We start from the raw sequence: 24,036 nt of genomic DNA, 5'->3' as shown, positions 1-24,036 counted from the left end.
GACAGAGAGTTTGTAGGTTTCCTAGAATGTCCCCTCAATACGAGGAGGTAACACAGTCAAATATGTAGATAAGAGTCAACCAAAGAGATAGCTGTTATTCAAATAATGTAGTACCAAAAGAAGCTTCCAGAATCATACCAATATAACCATTAGGGTAAGGATTCCTAATCTTTTTTATGCCATGGATCCCTATCATTAACCAAGGGGTCCATGGACCCCAGGTTGGGTACCTCTGCACTAGGGGAACACACTGAACTTACATATACAAGTACATTCATATAATGACCACTAGGAAGCATATTAGGCAGTTATTTGTAGATGGGCAATTATATAAAATACAAGCCGACAATTAATTGTTAATCTGCAAAGAAAATATCAATTAAGTAGTCTAATTGAAGAATTAAACAGATGGATCCAACAGGGGTGACTAAGCCATGATGGACATTCGGTGGAATACAGTGACAGAGGGAGAGGTGGCACTGAGTTACATCTGGTGGAGTCGCTGCCTCACGGCACCACAGACACAGGTCCAATCCTGTCCTTCGGTCCCGCCTGCGCTCATTTTGCACGTTCTCCCTGTGACCGCATGGACTGCCCCTGGGTGTTCCAGTTCCCTCCCACACCCCAAAGATCTGCACGTTGGTAGGTAAACTGGCCACTGTAAAAGGGGCAGGTGAGTGGTGGGATCTGTGAGGAGCTGAGGAGGAGGAGTGGCATCATAGAGATGTATGGATGAGTAGGTTCATTGGTCACATGCGTGTAACTGGGCAGTGTGAGATCATTGGGCCAGCAGGGCCTGTTAGCTTGCTATATCTCCAAATAATATAAAATAGATCATGTTGGGAGAACTTAAAAAAGGAATTCAGGTAGGTTTAGTGTAAATAGGTGGTTGATAAATTGTGGGACAACATCTCTGAATATCTATCCTGGGCCCAACACATTCATTAAAATCAGATATATTATCTCTGACGTATGTCGTAAAAATATTTTTCTTATGGCAGCAATACAGTGTAATGTATAAAAATCATGTTACAATAAGAATATAAATACACACACACACACACACACACACACACATATTTATATATTTAAAAAGATCTAAACGAGAGCAAAAATAGTGAGGTAGTGTTCATGAATTGTTCATAAATCTGATGATGGAAGGGAAGAAGCTGTTCTTAAAACATTGAGTGTGTGTCTTCAGGCTCCTGTAGCACCTCCCTGACAGTAACAGTGAGAACAGGGCGTGTGCTGGATGGTAAGGATCCTTAGTACCACAGTTTGAAGATGGTTGGGAGACTAGTGGCCATGATGGAGTTAAGTCCTTTCACTTTGCCCCAAATTCCATAAATGTAGAAACTGTGAGTATCTCATCCGTGTGAATATTTTTCATGTGTGATCTTTGTGTAAAGTCCTGGTTTAGATTTTTACTGCTATGCTATAGGTATTTCATTTTAGCAGTTCAGTAAGAGCAGTCTGTTTTGCTTTTAGCTTGTTTGGATTTGAGCTAAAGATACGGGGCTATGTTGTACAATTTAAGAATGTTGTGTCAACCAATCAGGATGGTGGAATTGGGAGATGGTTCTAGAGAATGCTGGACGTAGAGGTTTTTGTGAACAACACCAGCATGGGTTAAAGTCTTTTTGGTGGGAGCTGAAAGACGACAGGAGGGAAGATGGCTGAAGATGCCGTCCCTGTTGCACAAGGTGCTTTGTGCAGCTAAATAGCTTCCTGGAGGAAGGGCCAATATTCCTGTGGGAGAGCCCGTTTGTTTCAGGCGGATTTCAAGTGACATTTGGAAGGTATTGTATGCTTTCATGCAGACCCTGAGTGCATCACATGAGTTAAAGACAACTTCAAGATGAGCTCCAACATTTGTACTGGGTTAACTGTAATGGGCTCTTTCTATTTATTTTTCTTTTCTTTTTCCTATCAACTCTTTGATAAAGCTGAAATTTGTAAATATGCTTTCTTTATAATTGTATGCAGTGTACGATCTGTTATTTCTTGCTGACGGCTAATTGCATGGGGGCAGTATTTACACAGTACTCGCACCTACTGGGGTTCGAGACTTCCCGACTTCCTGGCTTTGGTGGGATCCAAGTCATACCAACCCTAGATGTACAGAGTCAGAGAAAGGTGGTTTTTTTCACCGCTGAGTCCGGTAGCTGTAAGTGAGGGGCTAACAAGCCACATCTCTAGAGACGCCCAGTAAAAACGGGTTTCAATCAGTTAGCTCTGTTGTGGTGGAAACAAGCTAATCCTTACTTGATCTGACTACTTCTCCATGTTCACACATTTAAAGATCAGCACGTAAAGGTGAAGAGCGGAAACCGAGACGATGAACTCTGTCCCAGGCTCGGAAGTTTTAAAGTGAATAGAAACCCCCATGGCAGTTGAGTGGTTGGGCACAGTAGAGTCTAGAGAACATTACTCAGTGTCACTCAGTAAAATGCATTACCCAATCAAACTTCAGACAAAACCCTGTTTATTGTGGTATTGAAATTTACTCTTGTTGGTCTTAGGTTTCAAATATTCTTTGTTGTTTCCTTTGTTCATTGTCTGAGTAATTCTTATGTTTTCACCTCAGCAGAACTTCCTTTGGTTTGAGATTAGAGGAATGATTTGCTCACTGGGGTTTACAATGGTTGTTTCCTCTGCTTGTGATGGGTTAAGAAACAAGTTGGAAGTGGATGAAACATGATATTCATAGAACATAAAACATCACAGCACTGTACAGGTCCTTTGCTCCCTGATGTTGTATTGACCTCTTAACCTACTCCTAGACCAATCCCTCCGACATAGCCCTCCGTTTTTCTATCATCCACGTGCCTATCTTATAAATACCTCTAATGCATCTGCACTGACCAGGGCATTCCACACACCCATCACTCTCTGTGCAAAAAAACCCCACCTCTGACATCTCCACTAATCACATTAAAGTTATGCCCTGTTGTGTAAGCCTGGGTGTTCCCAATCTGAGGTCCACAGACCGCTTGTCTAATGGCATTGCTCCATGACATAACCATGTTTGGGAGCCCCTGTATTCGCTATTTCAGCCTAGGAGAAAGTCTCTAGCTGTCCACTCAATCTATCATCTTGCCCAGCTCTATAAAGTCACCTCTCATCATTTTTTTCACAAACATTCAACTGTTTATTCAGTCACAAAAACACAAACAATAAACAGGGGTTCACAAAACTATTAACAATTTCAAATTAAAATATGATTACTATTGTTTACAAAACATTCAAGTCCTTGAGGGACCAGAGGAGCTCCAAGGAGCAAAGCCCTAGGTCGTTTAACCTTTCCTCATAAGGCACACACTCTAATCCAGACAGTGTCCCAGTAAAAATTCCAATAGAGCAGGGGCTCCCAACCTTCTTTTAATGCCATCAGCCAGTGGGTCCGTGGACCCCAGCTTGGGAACCCATGCAATAGAGGAAGATTAGTTGTGTGGAATTAGTGGATGGTGCAAGAATCGGGATTACCTTTCCAGCATAGTGGTGGATTATAAATCCTTGGTTCCAGCTGTTGAAATGATCGTGGCCTCCTACTGCAGCCTGGAGCTTCTGCAGTAACGTTGCATCTGCCCCTTCTCCTGTGGCATGCATGGTGGCACAAACATCATCCAGGACGCACATAATTCCAGGCGGACTCTGCCAATGGGAACACAAGTTGCACAGTGCATGTGGAGGACTAGATTCGATTCAATTAGACGAGTTCTATTAGTCACAAGTATATTGATACACACAGTGAAATGTGCCGCTTGCATCAAGTCGTCAGCGAGGATATGCTGGAGGAAGCCCACAAGAGTCAGCAAGCTCTGGTGCTATTTACTAACCCTAGCCTGTACGCCATTAGAATGTGGGAGGAAATCAGAGCACCCAAAGGAAAGCTGCGTGCTCACGGGTAGAGTGAGCAACCTCCTTACAGACAGAGGTGGGAATTGAACCCTGATCTCGTAAAGTATTACACTCCCGTGACGTCCCCTCTGGATGCCTGAGATAACAATAATCCAACAGAGCTTCTAGTTCTCACTAGTGGGAGTCCATAAGGCATAGGAGCAGAATTAAACCATTCGGCCCATCGAGTCTGCTCCACCATTCCACCATGGCTGATTTATTCTCCCTCTCAACACCATCCTCTTGCCTTCTCCCCATAAACTTTGACATCCTGACTAATCAAGATCATAACAACTTCCACTTTAAATATACTCAATGGCCAGGCTTCCACAATGAATTCCACAGATCTACCACTCTCTGGCTAAAGAAATTCCTCCTCATCCCTGTTCTAAATGGACATCCCTCTATTCTGAGGCTGTGCCCTCTGGTCCTAGACTTCCCCACTATAAGAAACATCCTCTCCATGTCCATTCTATCCAAACCTTTCAATACTCACGAATAAAGGAATCAGCTGAAAACAAGGGGGTCAGTCATGTCAAACTGATAACTTCTCTCATCTCTGGAATTCTCTGTTGCTGAGGGTGGTGGAGGCTGGAACACTGGGTATGTTTAAGGTGGAAATTGATCAATATTTGAAAGATCAAAGAATTGAGGGTTATGCGGAACTAGAACAGATGTTGAGAATATGATCATATTGAATGGTAGGGCAGGTATGATGGGCCGAGTGGCTTCTTCCTGTTATCTTGTGTTCTACAATATTGGTCATCAGGAAACGAACTGTAGAGTGGCGAGGAAGTACAGGGTAAATGTTGCCGAATGGCTTAATTCTGCCCCTATGTCTTATAGACTCTCACTAGCGAGAACTAGAAACTCTTTGTTGGATTAATGATATTTCCGGCATCCAAAGGGGGCAACACGATACTTAGCACTTTACAGGGACCCATGTTACGGCGAAAGGTTGAACAGGTTAGAACTTTATTCTCTGGAGTGTAGAAGATTGAGAGGAGATTTGATAGAGGTATACAAAATTAGAAGGGGTATAGATAGGGTGAATGCAAGCAGGCTTTTTCCACTGAGGTTGGGTGGGACTACAACCGGAGGTCATGGGTTAAGGGTGGATGGAGAGAAGTTTAAGGGGAACATGAAGGGAAACTTCTTCACTAAGTGGGTCCATAAAAGTGTGGAACGAGCTGCCAGCACAAGTGGTGGATGTGATTTCGATTTCAACATTTAAGAGAAATTTGGATAACAGCATGCATGGAAGGGGTATGGAGGGCTATGGTCCAGGTGCAGGTCGATGGGACTAGGCAAAGTAATAGTTCAGCATGGACTAGATGGGCTGAAAGGCCTGTTTCTGTGCTGCAGTGCTCTATGACTCTAAATCACAAGATCCAGAAGGAAATTGTTTAAATTACACATTAATTCCACTAGAATCCCAAGAGTGGATAAGAGCCGTGAACCCTAAAATGTTCAGAAACATTGACCCAGCCCCGAGTTCCTCCAGCGCTTAGCTTATTGCTCCAGAGTCCAGTGTTTGCAGTCCTTCGTGAGACCTCTCGTTGCTGTTGGTGTTGAACTTGCCCTCAGGAAAATGTTAGAATTATGCTAAACCTGATCTTTGAGCACCGGTTTGTGATCGCTTCTGTATGATTCCCATTGAAAGGCGTTTGTTTGCATGTATATTACAGCTTAATCTACGAAGACTGGTGGAGGGGCAGGTAGTATTGAAGAAATAGAGAGGCTGCAGACAGACAGACAGATTAAGAGAATGATAAAGGTGTGGTAGATGGAATATAGTGTCGGGAAGCGTATGATCATTCACTTTGGTAGAAGAAATGAAAGCATAGGTATGATGAGCTGAGTGGCCTCGTCCTGTGCTCTTTTGTTGCACAATATTGGTCATCAGAAACGAATTATAGAGTGGCGAGGAATACAGGGTAAATGTTGCCAGGACTTGAGGAGCTGAGCTCTAAGGAAATGTTGAATAGGTTAGGACTTTATTCTCTGGAGTGTAGGAAAATGAGTGGAGATTTGATGGAGGTCCACAAAAATTTCTCAATGGGCAGAAAATTAAAAAATCTGAGGTGCAAAGGGACTTGAGAGTCTACCTGTAGGATTCCCTAAAGGTTAACGTGCAGGTTGAGTCGATGGTGAGGAAGGCAAATATAATGTTGGCATTCATTTCGAGAGGATGTAAGGTTGAGGCTTTATAAAGTACTGGCGAGGCCTCACTTGGAGTATTGTGAGCAGTTTTGAGCTCCTATCGAAGAAAGGATCGGCTGATATTGAAGAAAATTCAGAAGAGGTTCAGGAGAATAATTCCAGGAATGAAAGGGTTATCATGGAAAGAGCATTTGATAGCTCTGGGCCTGTACTCACTGGAATTTAGAAGAATGGGGGGAGGCGATCTCATTTAAAAACCTATTGGATGGTGAAAGGCCAAGATAGAGTGGATGTGGAGAGGATGGTTCAAATAGTAGGGGAGTCTAGGAGCAGAGGGCACAGCCTCAGAATAGAGAAGTGTCCTTTTAGACCAGGGATTACCAACCTGGTCTCCACAGACCCCTCACTTAATGGTAAGGGCCCATAGATGAAAAAGGTTGGGAACCCCTGGTCTAGAGATGGTTCATTGAGGCCAAGTCATTGGGTGTATTTAAAACAGAGGTTAATAGGTTTTTTGATTAGTCAGGGCGTGAAAGGTTACGGAGAGAAGGCAGGAGATTGGGGTTGAGAGTGAAAATGGATGGCATGGCAGAGTTGACACAACGGGCCAAATGGCCGAATTCTGCTCCTATGTCTTATGGTTTTAATCACTCTGCACTGTGGTGGGCAGGAGGGCTCTTCAACAGGGAGTCAAAACCGCCCAATGTGGCACCGGTACCGGCACTGGCCCCTGCACCAGCACACCTGCCATCAAGGACACATAGTACTGCGGAAAAGTCTGAGGTTATTTATATGGTTTCAGATGGTATGGCCTCCCTGATCTCCACATTATTGAGGCTGTCTGGGATTACCTGGAGAGACAGAGCAAGCGAGACAGCCGAAGTCTGCAGAAGCACTGTGGCAAGTTCTCCAAGATGCCCGGAACAACCTACCAGCTGATTTTCTTATAAAACTGCACAACAATGTACCTTAGAGAATTGAGGCAGTTTTAAAGGCAAAGGATGGTCACACCAAGAATTGATTTGATTTAGTTTTTTTACTGTTTACTGCTCTTTATAGTACTTTTTGGTATTTAGAAACTTTCCATTTCATTATTTTTGAAAGCATCTGTGCTTTACAGAATTTGTTTACATGTGCCTAAGACTTTTGCACAGTGCTGAATAAACAAAAAGCTGTTGGAAAAGGGTCAGTAATATCTTGAAGGATCCCATCCACCCTGCTCACAGACTGTTTGTTCCACTCCCATCAGGGAGGAGGCTACGTAACATCCACACCAGAACCACCAGACTCAAACAGGTAGTTTCCCAAATAGTAAGACTGATCAACACCTCCACCCACTAACCCATCCCTCCACACCCCCAACCACCACAACTTTATCATTTCCTGTCAGTCACCTTATGTACAGACGCTCCTGTGCCTAGCATCACTTTATGGACAGGCAGTCAATAAATGTATATAAGCTACCTTATGTACTTATATTTATGTGTTTTTTAATTATTATTGTGTTCTTTATCTTACTGTGTTTTTTTGTGTTGCATTAGGTGCGGTGTAATAATTATTTCATTCCCCTTTACGCTTGTGTACTGGAAATGACGTTAAACAATCCAGAATCTTTATGTTCAATCTAATGTAGAGATAGGATCTGAAATTAACTGTTTCCCTCTACACTGACGCATCTCGATTGAAAGATTGAGGCAAATGCGGAGGAGAGCAGGTGTTTCTTGGAGAGGCCATTGGTTCATATCGCTGCCCTTGGTGAGATTGCTGTTTCGTGTCATTTCCTTCAGAGAGGCTGCTGGGTACGGATGCCGTTGGAGGGGCCGCTAGGTCCTGATGCTTTCAGATATGTTATCAAAATTCTGAGATTTATGGATTGTAGTTACTATTGGCCTCTTTCAGTTCTATTTTTTTTGTGTTCTCGCCCATTCTTTCTTGTTGCCAATTGGTGGGCTGGGGTTTGGGGTTTGATGTTCTTGTTGCCGATTGGTGGGTTGGGGGGGGTTTGGGGTTTGATGTTCTTGTTGCTGATTGGTGGGCTGGGGTTTGGGGTTTGATGTTCTTGTTGCTGATTGGTGGGCTGGGGGGGTTTGGGGTTTGATGTTCTTGTTGCTGATTGGTGGGTTGGGGGGGGTTTGGGGTTTGATGTTCTTGTTGCCGATTGGTGGGTTGGGGGGGGGTTTGGGGTTTGATATTCTTGTTGCTGATTGGTGGGCTGGGGGGGGTTTGGGGTTTGATGTTCTTGTTGCTGATTGGTGGGCTGGGGGGGGTTTGGGGTTTGATGTTCTTGTTGCCGATTGGTGGGTTGGGGGGGGTTTGGGGTTTGATATTCTTGTTGCTGATTGGTGGGCTGGGGGGGTTTGGGGTTTGATGTTCTTGTTGCTGATTGGTGGGTTGGGGGGGGTTTGGGGTTTGATGTTCTTGTTGCCGATTGGTGGGTTGGGGGGGGTTTGGGGTTTGATATTCTTGTTGCTGATTGGTGGGCTGGGGGGGGTTTGGGGTTTGATGTTCTTGTTGCTGATTGGTGGGCTGGGGGGGGTTTGGGGTTTGATATTGTTGTTGCTGATTGGTGGGCTGGGGTTTGGGGTTTGATATTGTTGTTGCTGATTGGTGGGCTGGGGGGGTTTGGGGTTTGATGTTCTTGTTGCTGATTGGTGGGCTGGGAGGGGTTTGGGGTTTGATGTTCTTGTTGCCGATTGGTGGGTTGGGGGGGGTTGGGGTTTGATATTCTTGTTGCTGATTGGTGGGCTGGGGGGGGGTTTGGGGTTTGATGTTCTTGTTGCTGATTGGTGGGCTGGGGGGGGTTTGGGGTTTGATATTGTTGTTGCTGATTGGTGGGCTGGGGTTTGGGGTTTGATATTGTTGTTGCTGATTGGTGGGCTGGGGGGGTTTGGGGTTTGATGTTCTTGTTGCTGATTGGTGGGCTGGGGGGGGTTTGGGGTTTGATGTTCTTGTTGCCGATTGGTGGGTTGGGGGGGGGTTGGGGTTTGATATTCTTGTTGCTGATTGGTGGGCTGGGGGGGGGTTTGGGGTTTGATGTTCTTGTTGCTGATTGGTGGGCTGGGGGGGGGTTTGGGGTTTGATATTGTTTTTGCTGATTGGTGGGCTGGGGTTTGGGGTTTGATGTTCTTGTTGCTGATTGGTGGGCTGGGGGGGGGTTTGGGGTTTGATGTTCTTGTTGCTGATTGGTGGGTTGGGGGGGTTTTGGGGTTTGATATTGTTGTTGCTGATTGGTGGGCTGGGGGGGTTTGGGGTTTGATGTTCTTGTTGCTGATTGGTGGGCTGGGGGGGGGGTTTGGGGTTTGATGTTCTTGTTGCCGATTGGTGGGTTGGGGGGGGTTAGGGGTTTGATATTCTTGTTGCTGATTGGTGGGCTGGGGGGGGTTTGGGGTTTGATGTTCTTGTTGCTGATTGGTGGGCTGGGGGGGTTTGGGGTTTGATGTTCTTGTTGCTGATTGGTGGGCTGGGGGGGGGTTTGGGGTTTGATGTTCTTGTTGCCGATTGGTGGGTTGGGGGGGGTTTGGGGTTTGATGTTCTTGTTGCTGATTGGTGGGCTGGGGTTTGGGGTTTGATGTTCTTGTTGCTGATTGGTGGGCTGGGGGGGGTTTGGGGTTTGATGTTCTTGTTGCTGATTGGTGGGTTGGGGGGGGTTTGGGGTTTGATGTTCTTGTTGCCGATTGGTGGGTTGGGGGGGGGTTTGGGGTTTGATATTCTTGTTGCTGATTGGTGGGCTGGGGGGGGTTTGGGGTTTGATGTTCTTGTTGCTGATTGGTGGGCTGGGGGGGGTTTGGGGTTTGATGTTCTTGTTGCCGATTGGTGGGTTGGGGGGGGTTTGGGGTTTGATATTCTTGTTGCTGATTGGTGGGCTGGGGGGGTTTGGGGTTTGATGTTCTTGTTGCTGATTGGTGGGTTGGGGGGGGTTTGGGGTTTGATGTTCTTGTTGCCGATTGGTGGGTTGGGGGGGGTTTGGGGTTTGATATTCTTGTTGCTGATTGGTGGGCTGGGGGGGGTTTGGGGTTTGATGTTCTTGTTGCTGATTGGTGGGCTGGGGGGGGTTTGGGGTTTGATATTGTTGTTGCTGATTGGTGGGCTGGGGTTTGGGGTTTGATATTGTTGTTGCTGATTGGTGGGCTGGGGGGGTTTGGGGTTTGATGTTCTTGTTGCTGATTGGTGGGCTGGGAGGGGTTTGGGGTTTGATGTTCTTGTTGCCGATTGGTGGGTTGGGGGGGGGTTGGGGTTTGATATTCTTGTTGCTGATTGGTGGGCTGGGGGGGGGTTTGGGGTTTGATGTTCTTGTTGCTGATTGGTGGGCTGGGGGGGGTTTGGGGTTTGATATTGTTGTTGCTGATTGGTGGGCTGGGGTTTGGGGTTTGATATTGTTGTTGCTGATTGGTGGGCTGGGGGGGTTTGGGGTTTGATGTTCTTGTTGCTGATTGGTGGGCTGGGGGGGGTTTGGGGTTTGATGTTCTTGTTGCCGATTGGTGGTTTGGGGGGGGGTTGGGGTTTGATATTCTTGTTGCTGATTGGTGGGCTGGGGGGGGGTTTGGGGTTTGATGTTCTTGTTGCTGATTGGTGGGCTGGGGGGGGTTTGGGGTTTGATATTGTTGTTGCTGATTGGTGGGCTGGGGTTTGGGGTTTGATGTTCTTGTTGCTGATTGGTGGGCTGGGGGGGGTTTGGGGTTTGATGTTCTTGTTGCTGATTGGTGGGTTGGGGGGGGTTTGGGGTTTGATATTGTTGTTGCTGATTGGTGGGCTGGGGGGGTTTGGGGTTTGATGTTCTTGTTGCTGATTGGTGGGCTGGGGGGGGGGTTTGGGGTTTGATGTTCTTGTTGCCGATTGGTGGGTTGGGGGGGTTAGGGGTTTGATATTCTTGTTGCTGATTGGTGGGCTGGGGGGGGTTTGGGGTTTGATGTTCTTGTTGCTGATTGGTGGGCTGGGGGGGTTTGGGGTTTGATGTTCTTGTTGCTGATTGGTGGGCTGGGGGGGGGTTTGGGGTTTGATGTTCTTGTTGCCGATTGGTGGGTTGGGGGGGGTTTGGGGTTTGATGTTCTTGTTGCTGATTGGTGGGCTGGGGGGGGTTTGGGGTTTGATGTTCTTGTTGCCGATTGGTGGGCTGGGGTTTGGGGTTTGATGTTCTTGTTGTTTCTCCATGTTGGTGATCTGTTAGTTTTTGTGTGAGGGAGGGGTTGGCGTTTGCTAGTTTTAGATTCTTTTTCTTTTTGTGCGGTGGGGGGGTAATTGATGTCTTTCTTATAACTACATTTTTTTTGGCATGTAACTGTGTGCGTGCAACTGTGCGTGCGTCCATGATGATCTCTTTTCATGGCTTTTACAAGGCGCAGAGCGAGAGAGAGAGACTGTGTGGTACACCACTCCTCACACAGACATTTTCACAGTAATTTTCCATTTGTTTTATGAGGTCGAATTGCGGTCTCGACACTCAACCTGGCACGGATGGAAAGCGTACTCGGGGGCAGACCCGACTAGTTTCGAGCCCGGAACATCTGCTCCCAGGTCCGTCGCCGATGTCATTGCGCCACCAGCCGGCCCTCTTAAAACTGCTTCTACGGTTTTCTGTATTTTATGACTATCTGGAGAAGACAAATCTCAGAGGTGTATTCTGCATACATACTTTGATAATAAAATGAACCTTTGCACCTTTGACACTGCCTGATCCGCCGAGTACTTCCACCATTCTTTATCTATACTTGGCAAAATGGCTTACCTTGTTCTCGATTAGGTCACAGACAACTTTGTTATTGAAGTATTCAATAGGTGTCCACTTTATCCCCTCTTGTACGTATTCCTCCTGTTGACCAGAAAGACATTGGATGCATCAACAGGCCTTGGGAATTTGGCTCAGTCTCCATTATCATGTTTGGGCCATCACAGGCAAACTCACTTGGAAAGGTGCAGTAACCTAGCAGTGGGCAATGGGCTTTCCTCTGTGTGCACACATGTCTGCAGGACGTGCCTCAGGTCAAGGCAAATTGAATTTATTGTCATCTGCACAAGCACAGACTCCTCCATGGACAGTCCCAAGCCCGGCTGTGAAACGAGGAGAGTTGGGCATGGTTGGAGGAAAGTAGCTGTTGCTGAACCTGCTGGTTTGCGGCTTCAGGCTTCTGTACTTCCTGTCTGATAGCAGCAGGGAGAAGATGGAATGGCCTAGATGGTGGGGTCTTTGCTGCCTCCTGCAGATGCTGTCACTGGAGGAAAGGACTGTGCCTGAGATGGAACTACTGTCCTGAAGTCTCCTGCATTCTTGCACGTTGTAATTGCTGTACCAGGACATGACGCAACCAGTCAGGATGCTGGTGCACACCAATCAGGATGTTCTCGCACACTCACCAGCCAGGATGCTCTCACACACTCGCCAGCCAGGATGCTCTCACACACTCGCCAGCCAGAATGCTCTTACACACTCACCAGCCAGAATGCACTCGCACACTCGCCAGTCAGAATGCCCTTGCACACTCACCAACCAGAATGCTCTTGCACACTCACCAGCCAGAATGCTCTCGCACACTCACCAGCTAGAATGCTCTCACACACCCACCAGTCAGAATGTTCTTGCACACTCACCATTCAGAATGCTCCCACACACTCACCAGTCAGAATGTTTGCGCACACTCACCAGCCAGGATGCTCTCGCACACTTACCAGCCAAGATGTTCTCGCACACTCACCAGCCAGGATGCTCTTGCACACTCACCAGCCAGAATGCCCTCGCACACTCACCAGCCAGAATGCTCTCGCACACTCACCAGTCAGAATGCTCTCACACACTCACCAGCTAGAATGCTCTCACACACTCACCAGCCAGGATGCTCTTGCACACTTACCAGCCAAGATGTTCTCACACACTCACCAGCCAGAATGCTCTCGCACACTCACCAGCTAGAATGCTCTCACACACTCACCGGTCAGAATGCTCTTACACACCCACCAGTCAGAATGTTCTTGCACACTCACCAGTCAGAATGCACTCGCACCAGTCAGAATGCTCTTACACACTCACCAGTCAGAATGTTCTCGCACACTCACCAGCTAGAATGCTCTCACACACTCACCAGTCAGAATGCTCTTACACACCCACCAGTCAGAATGTTCTTGCACACTCACCATTCAGAATGCACTCGCACACTCGCCTGCCTTCTTTTCCCTCACACACTCTGCTACTGAGCACTACCAGGAGGGGGTCTTGGCTCAACGTCAGTAAGACGAAAGAGCTGATTGTGGACTTCAGGAAGGGTAAGACGAAGGAACACATACCAATCCTCATAGAGGGATCAGAAGTGGAGAGAGTGAGCAGCTTCAAGTTCCTGGGTGTCAAGATCTCTGAGGATCTGACCTGGCCCCAACATATCGATGTAGTTATAAAGAAGGCAAGACAGCGGCTATAATTCATTAGGAGTTTGAAGAGTTTTGGCATGTCAACAAATACACTCAAAGGCTTCTATAGTTGTACCCTGGAGAGCATTCTGACAGGCTGCATCACTGTCTGGTATGGAAGGGCCACTGCACAAGACCGAAAGAAGCTGCAGAAGGTTGTAAATCTAGTCAGCGCCATCTTGGGCACTAGCCTACAAAGTACCCAGGACATCTTCAGGGAGCGGTGTCTCAGAAAGGCAGCTTCCATTATTAAGGACCTCCAGCACCCAGGGCATGCCCTTTTCTCACTGTTACCATCAGGTAGGAGATACAGAAGCCTGAAGGCACACACTCAGTGATTCAGGAACAGCTTCTTCCCCTCTGCTATTCGATTCCTAAATGGACATTGAACCTGTGAACACTATCTTACTTTTTAAATATGTATTATTTCTGTTTTTAAATGATTTTTAATCTATTCAATATACGTATACTGTAATTGATTTGCTTATCTATTTATGTATTTATTATTATTTCTTTTTTCTTCTTCTTCTATATCATGTATTGCATTGAACTGCTGCTGCTAAGTTAACAAATTTCACGACACATGCCGGTGATGATAAACCTGATTCCGATTCTGGCTCACATGGGATGAGGCTGGAAGGGGGAGAGGTTCCTGGATTCTGGACGTCAAAGCTGAACACCCAGTCAGAGTCCACGTTCAGTAGGCTGAGACTCTGCCTATTTTTGGCCGTCTGTACACCCGTGTGTCAGACACCCCAAGCGTCTTGGGCACTCTGCTTTCACCCAAACTCGGCCATGAGTGGATCAGAAACACTCTGCCACACGGTATGACTTGCAACACTTTTAATTATACATTGAGTATCCCTATAGAAGCAAAGTACAGAACCCCAATAATTTTACTCAGGTAATGTTAGCACTGACTAATAGATTGGCAATGCTTGTCATGACTTTCTTACCTGTTCTGCCTTCAGGGTTAATTCAATGAAAATCTGCTGGAGCTTCTCATTCACAAAATTAATGCAGAATTGTTCAAACCCATTTCTCTGTGAGAGAGAAGGAAAATATTATTCTTAAACATCAAAAGTTCAAAGTTCAAAGTAAACTTATTATCAAAGTAAGTATATGTCACCGCATACAACCCTGAGATTAATTTTCTTGTGGGCAATCACTGCAGAGTAAGCTGCCTCTGTAACTATTACCCCGTGACACTGACATCTACTGTGATGAAGCGCCTTGAGAGGTTGGTCAAGCCCAAGCATGGACCTGAACCTGAACCTGAACCTGAACCTGCATATCGCCACGATAGGTCACTGGCTCTCCCCTCAGCCTTGGAGCACCTGGACAATAGTAATACTGTGTCAGACTGCTGCTTAATGACTACAGTTCAGTGTTCAACACAATCATACCCTCAGTTCTAATCAAAAATATCCAAAACCTGGGCCTCCGTACCTCCCTCTGCAGCTGGATCCTCGACTTCCTCACTGTGAGACCACGGTCTGTGTGGATCGAAAATAACATCTCCTCCTCACTGACAACCAGCACCGGCACCAGCGCATCTCAAGCATGTGTGCTTAGCCCACGCTCTATTTTCTCTACTCCCACGACTGTGCGGCTAGGCACAGTTCAAGTGCCATTTATAAATTTGCTCGTGACACAACTATTGTATTCGATGTCAATAAGACCAAGGAATTGAATGTGAACTTCAGGAGGGTAAGTGGAGGGAATAAACCTGCCCTCATGGGAGGGTGAGCAGCTTCAGGCTCCTGGGTGTCACCATCTCTGGGGATCTATCCTGGGCCCGACTTATGGATGCACTTACAAAGAAGGCATGGCAGCAACTGTATTTCATTAGGAGTTTGAGAAGATTTAATATGTTACCAAAGACTCTCGCAAAATTATACAGACACACCGGGGAGAGCATTCTAACTGGCCACATCACTGTCTGGTATGGGGGTGGGGAAGGGCCACTGAACAGAATCGAAAAAAGCTGCAGAAAGTTGTAGACTCAGCCAGGGCCATCATGGGCTCTACCTCCCCCACATCAAGGACACCTTCAAAAGGTGATGCCTCGAAAAAGTGGCACCCATCATCACCCAGGACACACCCTCTTCTCATTGCTACCATCAGGGAGGAGGTACAGGAGCCTGAAGACACACACTTAATAATTTAGGAACAGCTTCTTTCTCTCTGCCATCAGATTTCTGAATGAACAATGAACCCATGAACACTACCTCACCATTGTTCCCCCTCTCTTTTTGAACTACTTATTTAATTTAATTTTTTATACATACTTCTTATTGCAATTTATAGTTTTTTATTATAATGTACTGCAATGTACTGCTGCCTCAAAACAACAAATTTCACGACATATGCCAGTGATATTAAACCTGATTCTGGTTCTGATAAATACAAAGAAAAACCATAGAATCAATGAAAAACCACACGCAAGATGGACAACGAACTGTGCAAATACAAAAAGAGAGATAGAAAAGTAATAACTTAATAAATAAGCAATAAATATTGAGAACATGAGATGAAGAGTCCATGAAAGTGAATCCATAGGTTGTGGGAGTGTTGAGGTGAGTGAAATTGAGTAAAGTTGAGTGAAGTTATCCCTCTGGTTGAGGAGCCTGATGGCTGAGGGGTAGTAACTGTTCATGAACTTCAAATATTGGCATGGCACACAGGAGATCCAATCAGCCCATCCTATCTATACCAGATTCCAGCCTCTGCAGTCTCTTGGGTCTCATCCACAAAACAATGTCCCTTAGGACCTTGAGCCAGTGTCTTACTATAAATCTCCCCAGGATTTAACCAGTATTATCATCATTATTGGGGGATCTCATTGAAACCTATTAAATATTGAAAGAGCTAGATAGACTGGATGTGAAGAGGATGTTTCCTGTCATGGTGGAGTCTAGGAACAGAGGGCACAGCCTCAGAATAGAGGGATGTCCAGTTAGAACTGAGATGAGGAAGAATTTCTTTAGCCAATATGTGGTGAGTCTGTGGAATTCATTGCCACAGATGGCTATGCAGGCCAAGTGTTTGGGTATATTTAAAGCAGAGGTTGAAAACATAGAAAACATAGAAAATAGGTGCAGGGGTAGGCCATTCAGCCCTTCAAGCCTGCACCGCCATTCAGTATGATCATGGCTGATCATCCAACTCAGAACCCTGTACCAGCCTTCCCCCCATACCCCCTGATCCCTTTAGCCACAAGGGCCATATCTAACTCCCTCTTAAATATAGCCAATGAACTGGCCTCAACTGTTTCCTGTGGCAGAGAATTCCACAGATTCACCACTCTCTGTGTAAAGAAGTTTTTCCTCATCTCAGTCCTAAAAGGCTTCCCCTTTATCCTCAAACTGTGACCCCTCGTTCTTGATTGGTTCTTCATTAGTCAGGGCATCAAAGGTTATGGGGAGAAGGTAGGAGAATGGGTTGAGAGAGATAATAAATCAGCCATGACGGAATGGCGGAGCAGACTCGATGGGCTGAAAAGCCTAATTCTGCTCCTATGTCTTATGGTCTTATCATTATTCTTACAGAAAAAGTTAAGTGTCAGTGACAGGTTGAAATGGAACCCGGGTAAAAGTGTAACCAATGTGTCAGTGTGTCTCCACCTGGGCAGTGTGTGCTCAGGGAGGTTTTAAGTTGCCCCACACATCTCTACACTCACTCTGAGAGAGGAGATGATTGGCTGAGACAGCGGGGCAAGGGGCAGGCAATAGCTTTCAAAGAGGGGACAGAAAGGTTTCTAGAGGACCTTGTGGTTGGAAGATTGGATATGCCAGTCCAAGTATGGGAAAACATTCCTTATGGGATATTCTCACTCCTCCATGGACAGTCCCAGGCCTGGCTGTGAGAGGAGGAGGGTTCGTTGTGCGGCTAGCAACCCCATCCTGTAAAATCCCAGAGCTACAGAAACACCAATAGAAGCTCGAAAGACCTCATCCCTGGGAGAGGAAGGATACAGCGAAGAGATGGGCTACACCTGGAGACACAGTGATGGACTGGCCCAGGACAGAGGTCACTGGTGAGCTGCAATCAGCAGCCTGTGCCCCAGTAGGGAAGATAGGATATTCTATCCAATCCCTCTTTGTGTAAAACTCATCCAATCCCATGTTTTACTACTGAGAAGAATAGACTGGAAGGTTGCAGGAAGATTATGGCAGGTAAGACCCATGGATGACTTTTGGCTCTCCAACCACATGCCTGTTTTTGCTGGTTTAGAACTATTAAAATGACCACTCTGAAAGCCCCCACAATTTAAATCACACACCCTCTCACCAAAAGCTATAGATCCTCACCACCAACAATTCAACGTGTGTCCCCTGTCCTGGCAACGAGTTAGGGATGGAATTCAAATGAAATTCCTCCAATTTCATTGCTATTTGCAATTCATTCAATAAGTAAAGAGATCAACCAGCACCTGAGCAGTGCGAGTGGAGTCTACATACAATTAAGGAAAAAGAGTTGTTGAAGACTGTGACCTACAGCTCCAAACAAAACTTTTGGTCTATAGAGCAGTTGTCCTTTTAACATGACTGTATGGAGCTGAATCATGGACCACCTACAGCAGACAGCTGAAAGCCCTGGAACAATAACACCAAGGATCCTTATGAAAGATTTTGAGGATCAGCTGGAAGGGCAGACACACTAACAACAGAGTATCATGAACAGCATCTCCACCATGATAAAGCAACAACAACTCCAATGGATAGGTCATGTCATCTGGATGTCTAACTCATGTCTCCCTACACAGATCCTTCACTCCCAGTTGAAGGAAGGTCAGTAAATCCCTGGTGGGCAAAGGAAACACTTCAAAGATAACATCAAATTAGCATTTTGTGTGTGTTGTAAAGAAATTCCACATTAAATTTAAAAACTGGGAAGACATTGGTCTCAATAGATACACCTAGAGGAAATCTGTTCAAGAGGGAGCTGAGCTGCACGAGATCGACCTTCACTGCACCGCAGAGAACAAGTGGCAGCTGTGAAAGGAGACGCAATATCCAAAACCCCCAGTCACTGACCATGGCCACTGCTTCCTCGCGTCCACATTGCACCAGAGTATCTGGATCCCGGATCGGCATCTACAGCCACCTGACAACCCCTTCGGAGAACATCACACTCAACACGAGTGATCGCAATACACACTACAGTCGGGAGAAGCAGAGGCTGAGCGAGAAAGCAGCTCTGAGATTTCTGTGGAGAAGTGAGGGATCGGTTTTATATTTTACCTGGAAAATTTCAAACCCGTAAATATCCAGCACTCCAATACTGTATTCTTCATATGGCTTCTGCATAGCTTTGTTGACAGCCTAGGATGAAGGACGAACACAATATCATGATACAAGGAAATAAAATGGTTGGGTAGTTCAGAGGAATAAGCAACCCTCCATCAAAAGTTTCAATTTGAAAAGTTAAAGGTAACAAACAAATTTTCAATTGAATTCGCATGAATATTTCAATGAACCATTGATAGGACTTGATAGAGAGGACGTGGAGAGGAATTCTTTGCCATGGACAGCTGCTGAAGCTAAGTCATTGACTATATTTAAAGTGGAGGTTGATTAGTCAGGGTGACATACGTTACGGGAAGAAGGTAGGAGAATGGGATTGAGAAGGATAATAACTCAGCTACAATAGAATGTCAGGACAGAGTTAATGGACCAAATGGCCTAATTCTGCTCCTATGTCTAATGGCCTTTTCTACTAGAGGAACTCAACGGGTTGAGCAGCATCTGTGGAAGGAAGGGAACTGCTGATATTTTAGACCATAAGATCATAAGACATATGAGCAGAATTAAACCTTTTGGGCTATCAAGTCTACACTGCTATATCACATTGACTGATCCATTTCCCTCTCAACCCTATTCTCCTGCTTTCTCCCCATTGCCTTTCATGCCTGATGTACTAAGAATCTACCAATTTCCGCCTTAAATACACCCATTGACCTGGCCTCCACAGCTGCCAGTGACAACAAATTCCACAGACTCAGCATCCTTTAGCTACAGAAATTCCTCTTCATCTCTGTTCTAAATGGATGTCCCTCTGTTTTGAGGCTGTGGCCTCTGGTCCTAGACTCTCCCACCAAAGGAAACATCCTCTCCATATCCACTCTATTAAGGCCTTTCAGTATTCAATAGGCTTTCAATAAGATCCCCCCTCATTCTTCTGAATTGCAGTGAGAATCTCAGAGTCATCAATCAGTCCTCATATGATAATCCTTTCATTCCTGGAATCATTCTAGTGAACTTCCTCTGAACCCTCTCCAATGTCAGCATTTCTTAGATAAGGGGCCCAAAGTTGACCACGGTATTCCAAGTGAGGCCTCACCATTGCCTTATAAAGCTTCAGCAATACATCCTTGCTTTTATATTCTAGTCCTCTCGAAATGAATGCTAACATTGTATTTGCCTTCCTCACTCCCAACTCAACCTGCAAGGTAACCTTTAGAGAATCCTGCATAAGGACTCCTACGTCTCTTTGCACCACAGATTTTGAAATTTTCTCCCCATTTCGAAAATAAGCTATGCTTTTATTCTTTCTACCAAAGTGTCTGATTCTGTATTCCATTTGCTATTGCTTTGTCCATTCTCCTAATCTGTTTAAGTCCTTCTGCAGACTCTCTACTTCCTCTAAACTACCTGCCCCTCCAGCTATCTTCATATCGTCTGCAAACTTTGCAACAAAGTCATCAATTCCATCGTCCAAATCACAGACATATAACATAAAAAGAAGCGGTCCTAACACAGGCTCCTGTGGAACACCACTAGTCACTGGCAGCCAATCAGAAAAGGCTCCCTTTATTCCCACTCTTTGCCTCCTGCCAATCAGCTATTGCTTTATCAATGCTAAAATCTTTTCTGTAATACCTTGGGCTCGTAGCTTGTTAAGCAGGCTCATGTGTGGCACTTTGACAAAGGCCTTCTGAAAATCCAAGTACACAACATCAACCAATTCTCCTTTGTCTATCCTGCTTGTTATTTCTTCAAAGAATTTCACCAGATTGGTCAGGCAAGATTTTCCCTTGAGGAAACCATGCGGACCTTGGCCTATTTTGTCATGTGCCATGAAACCACATCTTTAACAATCAACTCCAACATCTTTCCAACCACCAAGGTCAGGCTAACTGGCCTGTAATTCCCTTTCTGCTGCTTCCCTCCCTTCTTGAAGTGTGGAGTGATATTTGCAATTTTCCAGTCCTCTGGAACCATGACAGAATCTATTGATTCTTGGAGGCTCATTACTACTGTCTTCACAATCTCTTTAGCCACCTCTCTTAGAACCCTGTGGCGTATTCCATCAGGTTCAGCTGACTTTTCTATCTTCAGACATTTCAGTTTACCAAGCACCTTCTCTCGAGTAATAGCAACTACATTCACTTCTGCCCCCTGACACTCTCAAACCTCTGGCATATTACTAGTGTCTTCCACAGCGAAGACTGATGCAAAATACTTATTCAGTTCATTTGCCATTTCCTTGTTGCCCATTACTATCTCTCCAGCATCACTTTCCAGTGGTCTGATATCTATTGTCACCTCTCTTTAACTCTATATATCTGAAAAAAAAAACTTTTGGTATAACTTTTGATATCATTGGCTAACTTATCTTCATATTTCATCTTTTCCTCCCTTGTGGTTTTTTAAGTTCTCTTCTGTTGCTTTTTAAAAATTTACCAATCCTCTAACTTCCCACTAACTTTTGCTATATTATGTGCCCTCTCTTTTGCTTTTATGCTGGCCTTGACTTCTCTCGTCAGTCAGGGTTGCATCATCCTGCCTTTACTTCTTCCTCTTTGGCATGTGTGTATACTATGCCTTTGGACTAGTTCTCAGAAACTCCAGCTATTGCTATTCTACCATCATCCCTGCCAGTGTCTCCTTCCATTCAACTTTGGCTAATTCTTCTTTCATGCCTCTGTAATTCCCTTTACTCTACTGTAGTACCGATACATCTGACTTTAGCTTCTCCCTCTCAAATTGCAGGGTGAATTCTATCATATTATGATCACTAAGTGTTCTTTCATCTTCATCTCCCTAATCATTTCTGGTTCATTACACAACACCCAATTCAGAATTGCTTATCCCTTAGTGGGCTCAACCACAAGCTGCTCCAAAAAGCCATCTTGGAGGCATTCCCCAAATTCTTTCTCTTGGGATCCAGCATCAACTTGATTTTCCCAGTTGGTCTGCATATTGAAATCTTCCATGACTAATGCAACATTGCCTTGTTGACATGCCTTTTCTATCTCCCACTGTAATTTGTAGCTCACATCCTGGCTACTGTTTGGAGGCCTGTTGGTCATGGGTATTTATGAAATGAGGAACGACTAAAGAAAATGACAAGGAACATGGTTATCTTTTACTAAAAACTAGCTCAAACTGGAGAGGAATTATTATTATAAAAATGATTATTTTAGATTGAAACCCTGCATTGGGCTAGTTAGAAGTTTTGGAGGAATTGTCCATTAATTTGTTAATGAAAGCTCAAATCCCATTCTGCTATGCTGGTCATTCAGTTGGAAACCCATTCACAGTGGCTTAAAGTGATGTTCCACCACTGCAGTCCGTGTACAAGCATGATCCTCAGTACTGGAACACGTGACTCCTGACGATAACGGCCCCGGAAGGACCAGTGTGAGAAGCCCCACTCAGGACCCTGCAGTGAGCCCCAACTGAAAGCAGACTATAAAACATTACCCAGGACCAGGAGTGGCCTGAAGCAGACACTGCCAGGGAGGGAACGTCACCCGGCCACTCCCTGTGTAACACACACAAGGTGCTGGAGGAACCCAGTAGGTCAAGCAGCACCTGTGGAGGGAAGTGCTGAATACTGACGAGGGACTGTACTCTGAAACATTGACTGTTCATTACCCTCCATAGATGCAGACTGACCTGCTGAGTATCTCTGGCATTTTGTGTGCATGTGTGCACGCGCGTGTGTGTGTGTGTGTGTGTGTGTGTGTGTGAGTGTGTGTGTCTGTGAGTGTGTGTGTGTATATATGAGTGTGTGTGTCTGTGAGTGTGTGTGTGTGTGTATGAGTGTGTGTGTCTGTGAGTGTGTGTGTGTGCAGCTCAATATTTCTGGCATCTGCAGAACCTTTTGCATCTGTGCACTGTGGTGGTGTTGTTATTTCTACTGACTTAGTTTATCAGAAATAACATTCTACAAGTTAGTGATTAAAAATCATAAACAAAATATGAAATTATCATGTAAATTTAATTCACAAAATTATTTTTAGAAGCAGCTACTTTTATTTTATTGATTTTTATTTTTATTTTTATTGAAAAAATGATTAATAATTGTTCATCTAGTATTGTGGTTTCTGATGTTCTCTGCCCATGATTAAAAAGCACATAGCAATATACACAATGCAAATTTGATGCCCCTGGGCCTGTACTCTCTGGAGTTTAGAGAAAACGAGGGAGATCTCATTGAAGCCCATCGAATATTGAATGGACATGGAGAGGGTGTTTCCTACAGTGGAGGAGTATGGGACCAGAGGCACAGCCTCGGAACAGAGGACTTTCATTTAGAACAGAGATGAGGAGGAATTTTTTAGCCAGTGAATCTGTGGAATTCATTGTTACAGACGGCCATGGAGGCCGTCTTTGGGTATATTTGAAGCGGAGGTTGATAGGTTCTTGTTTATTCAGGATGTCAAAGGTTACGGGGAGGAGGCAGGAAAACGGGGTTGAGAGGGATAATAAAGTCAGCCATAATAGAAAGGCAAAGCAGATCTGATGTGCTGAATGGCCTAATTCTGCTCCTATGTCTTATGCATAATGTTATGGTCTAATACCACGGCAACACTGCACTCCCACCACTCAACAGAGGCGACAACACCAGCAGGGAACAGACACAAAGTACTAAAGACTGAAATTTGGTGGAGTAGAACACGGACGAATAACAAAGTAATCATCATTTCGGATCTCCCCCTCCCCCTCGCACTTTCAAATCTCTTACTATCTCTTCTTTCAGTTAGTCCTGACGAAGGGTCTCGGCCCGAAACGTCGACTGTACCTCTTCCTATAGATGCTGCCTGGCCTGCTGCGTTCACCAGCAACCTTCATGTGTGTTGCGTGAAAAGATGTTGTATTGGCCTTGTCTTATAGCAGTAACTCGATCGAACTAGAAAGGTAACAAGATTTTGGCCTGGAATAAGAATTCAAGGACTCCCAGGACTGAAAGAGTTGAATTACAAGGACTGATAACAAGAAATGGTCCTGTGTTCCTTTCAGTGGGAAAGGTTTAGGTGTGTAAATGAAAAATAGGGTGTTTAACAAGAACAAGAACCTATTTCTCCAGAATAAGGAATCCATCTCAAACACAAGCTTGGCTACTTCAGACTGAAAGCAGGAAGTACTCATTGGAGATTGGTTGCTGCTTTATTCCTGTCTCATGCTGAGAGATACAGTGAAAAGTTGTGGTTTGCATATCACGCAGATAGATCATTTCACACAAAGCTTACAAAAAGGGGGAACAAAAACAGGTTGCAGAATATAGAAAGAGAAAGTACAGTGCAGGCAAGCAACAAGCAAGGATCATTTCCAGCTACACAGGGAGACC

The 24,036-nt window shown here is 45.2% G+C and overlaps 1 protein-coding gene across 1 annotated transcript in view; it reads right to left on the bottom strand.

The window, feature by feature from the left end:
- Positions 1 to 24,036, bottom strand: part of LOC134337248 (unconventional myosin-If-like) — a 165,315-nt gene that overhangs the window by 33,820 nt on the left and 107,459 nt on the right. Inside the window, exons 11-14 of the mRNA XM_063032098.1 lie at positions 18,702 to 18,782; positions 14,412 to 14,498; positions 11,786 to 11,869; positions 3,487 to 3,654 (exon numbers count right to left, since the gene is read on the bottom strand). Coding sequence (XP_062888168.1) covers positions 3,487 to 3,654; positions 11,786 to 11,869; positions 14,412 to 14,498; positions 18,702 to 18,782 — 420 coding nt within the window. The remainder of the gene's footprint in view (positions 1 to 3,486; positions 3,655 to 11,785; positions 11,870 to 14,411; positions 14,499 to 18,701; positions 18,783 to 24,036) is intronic.

This window comes from Mobula hypostoma, chromosome 24 (genome assembly GCF_963921235.1).
Source record: "Mobula hypostoma chromosome 24, sMobHyp1.1, whole genome shotgun sequence".
NCBI classification, from domain to species: Eukaryota; Metazoa; Chordata; class Chondrichthyes; order Myliobatiformes; family Myliobatidae; genus Mobula; species Mobula hypostoma.
Note: the sequence above shows the minus strand (reverse complement) of the source record. Positions and strands in the feature narration are given on the sequence as shown.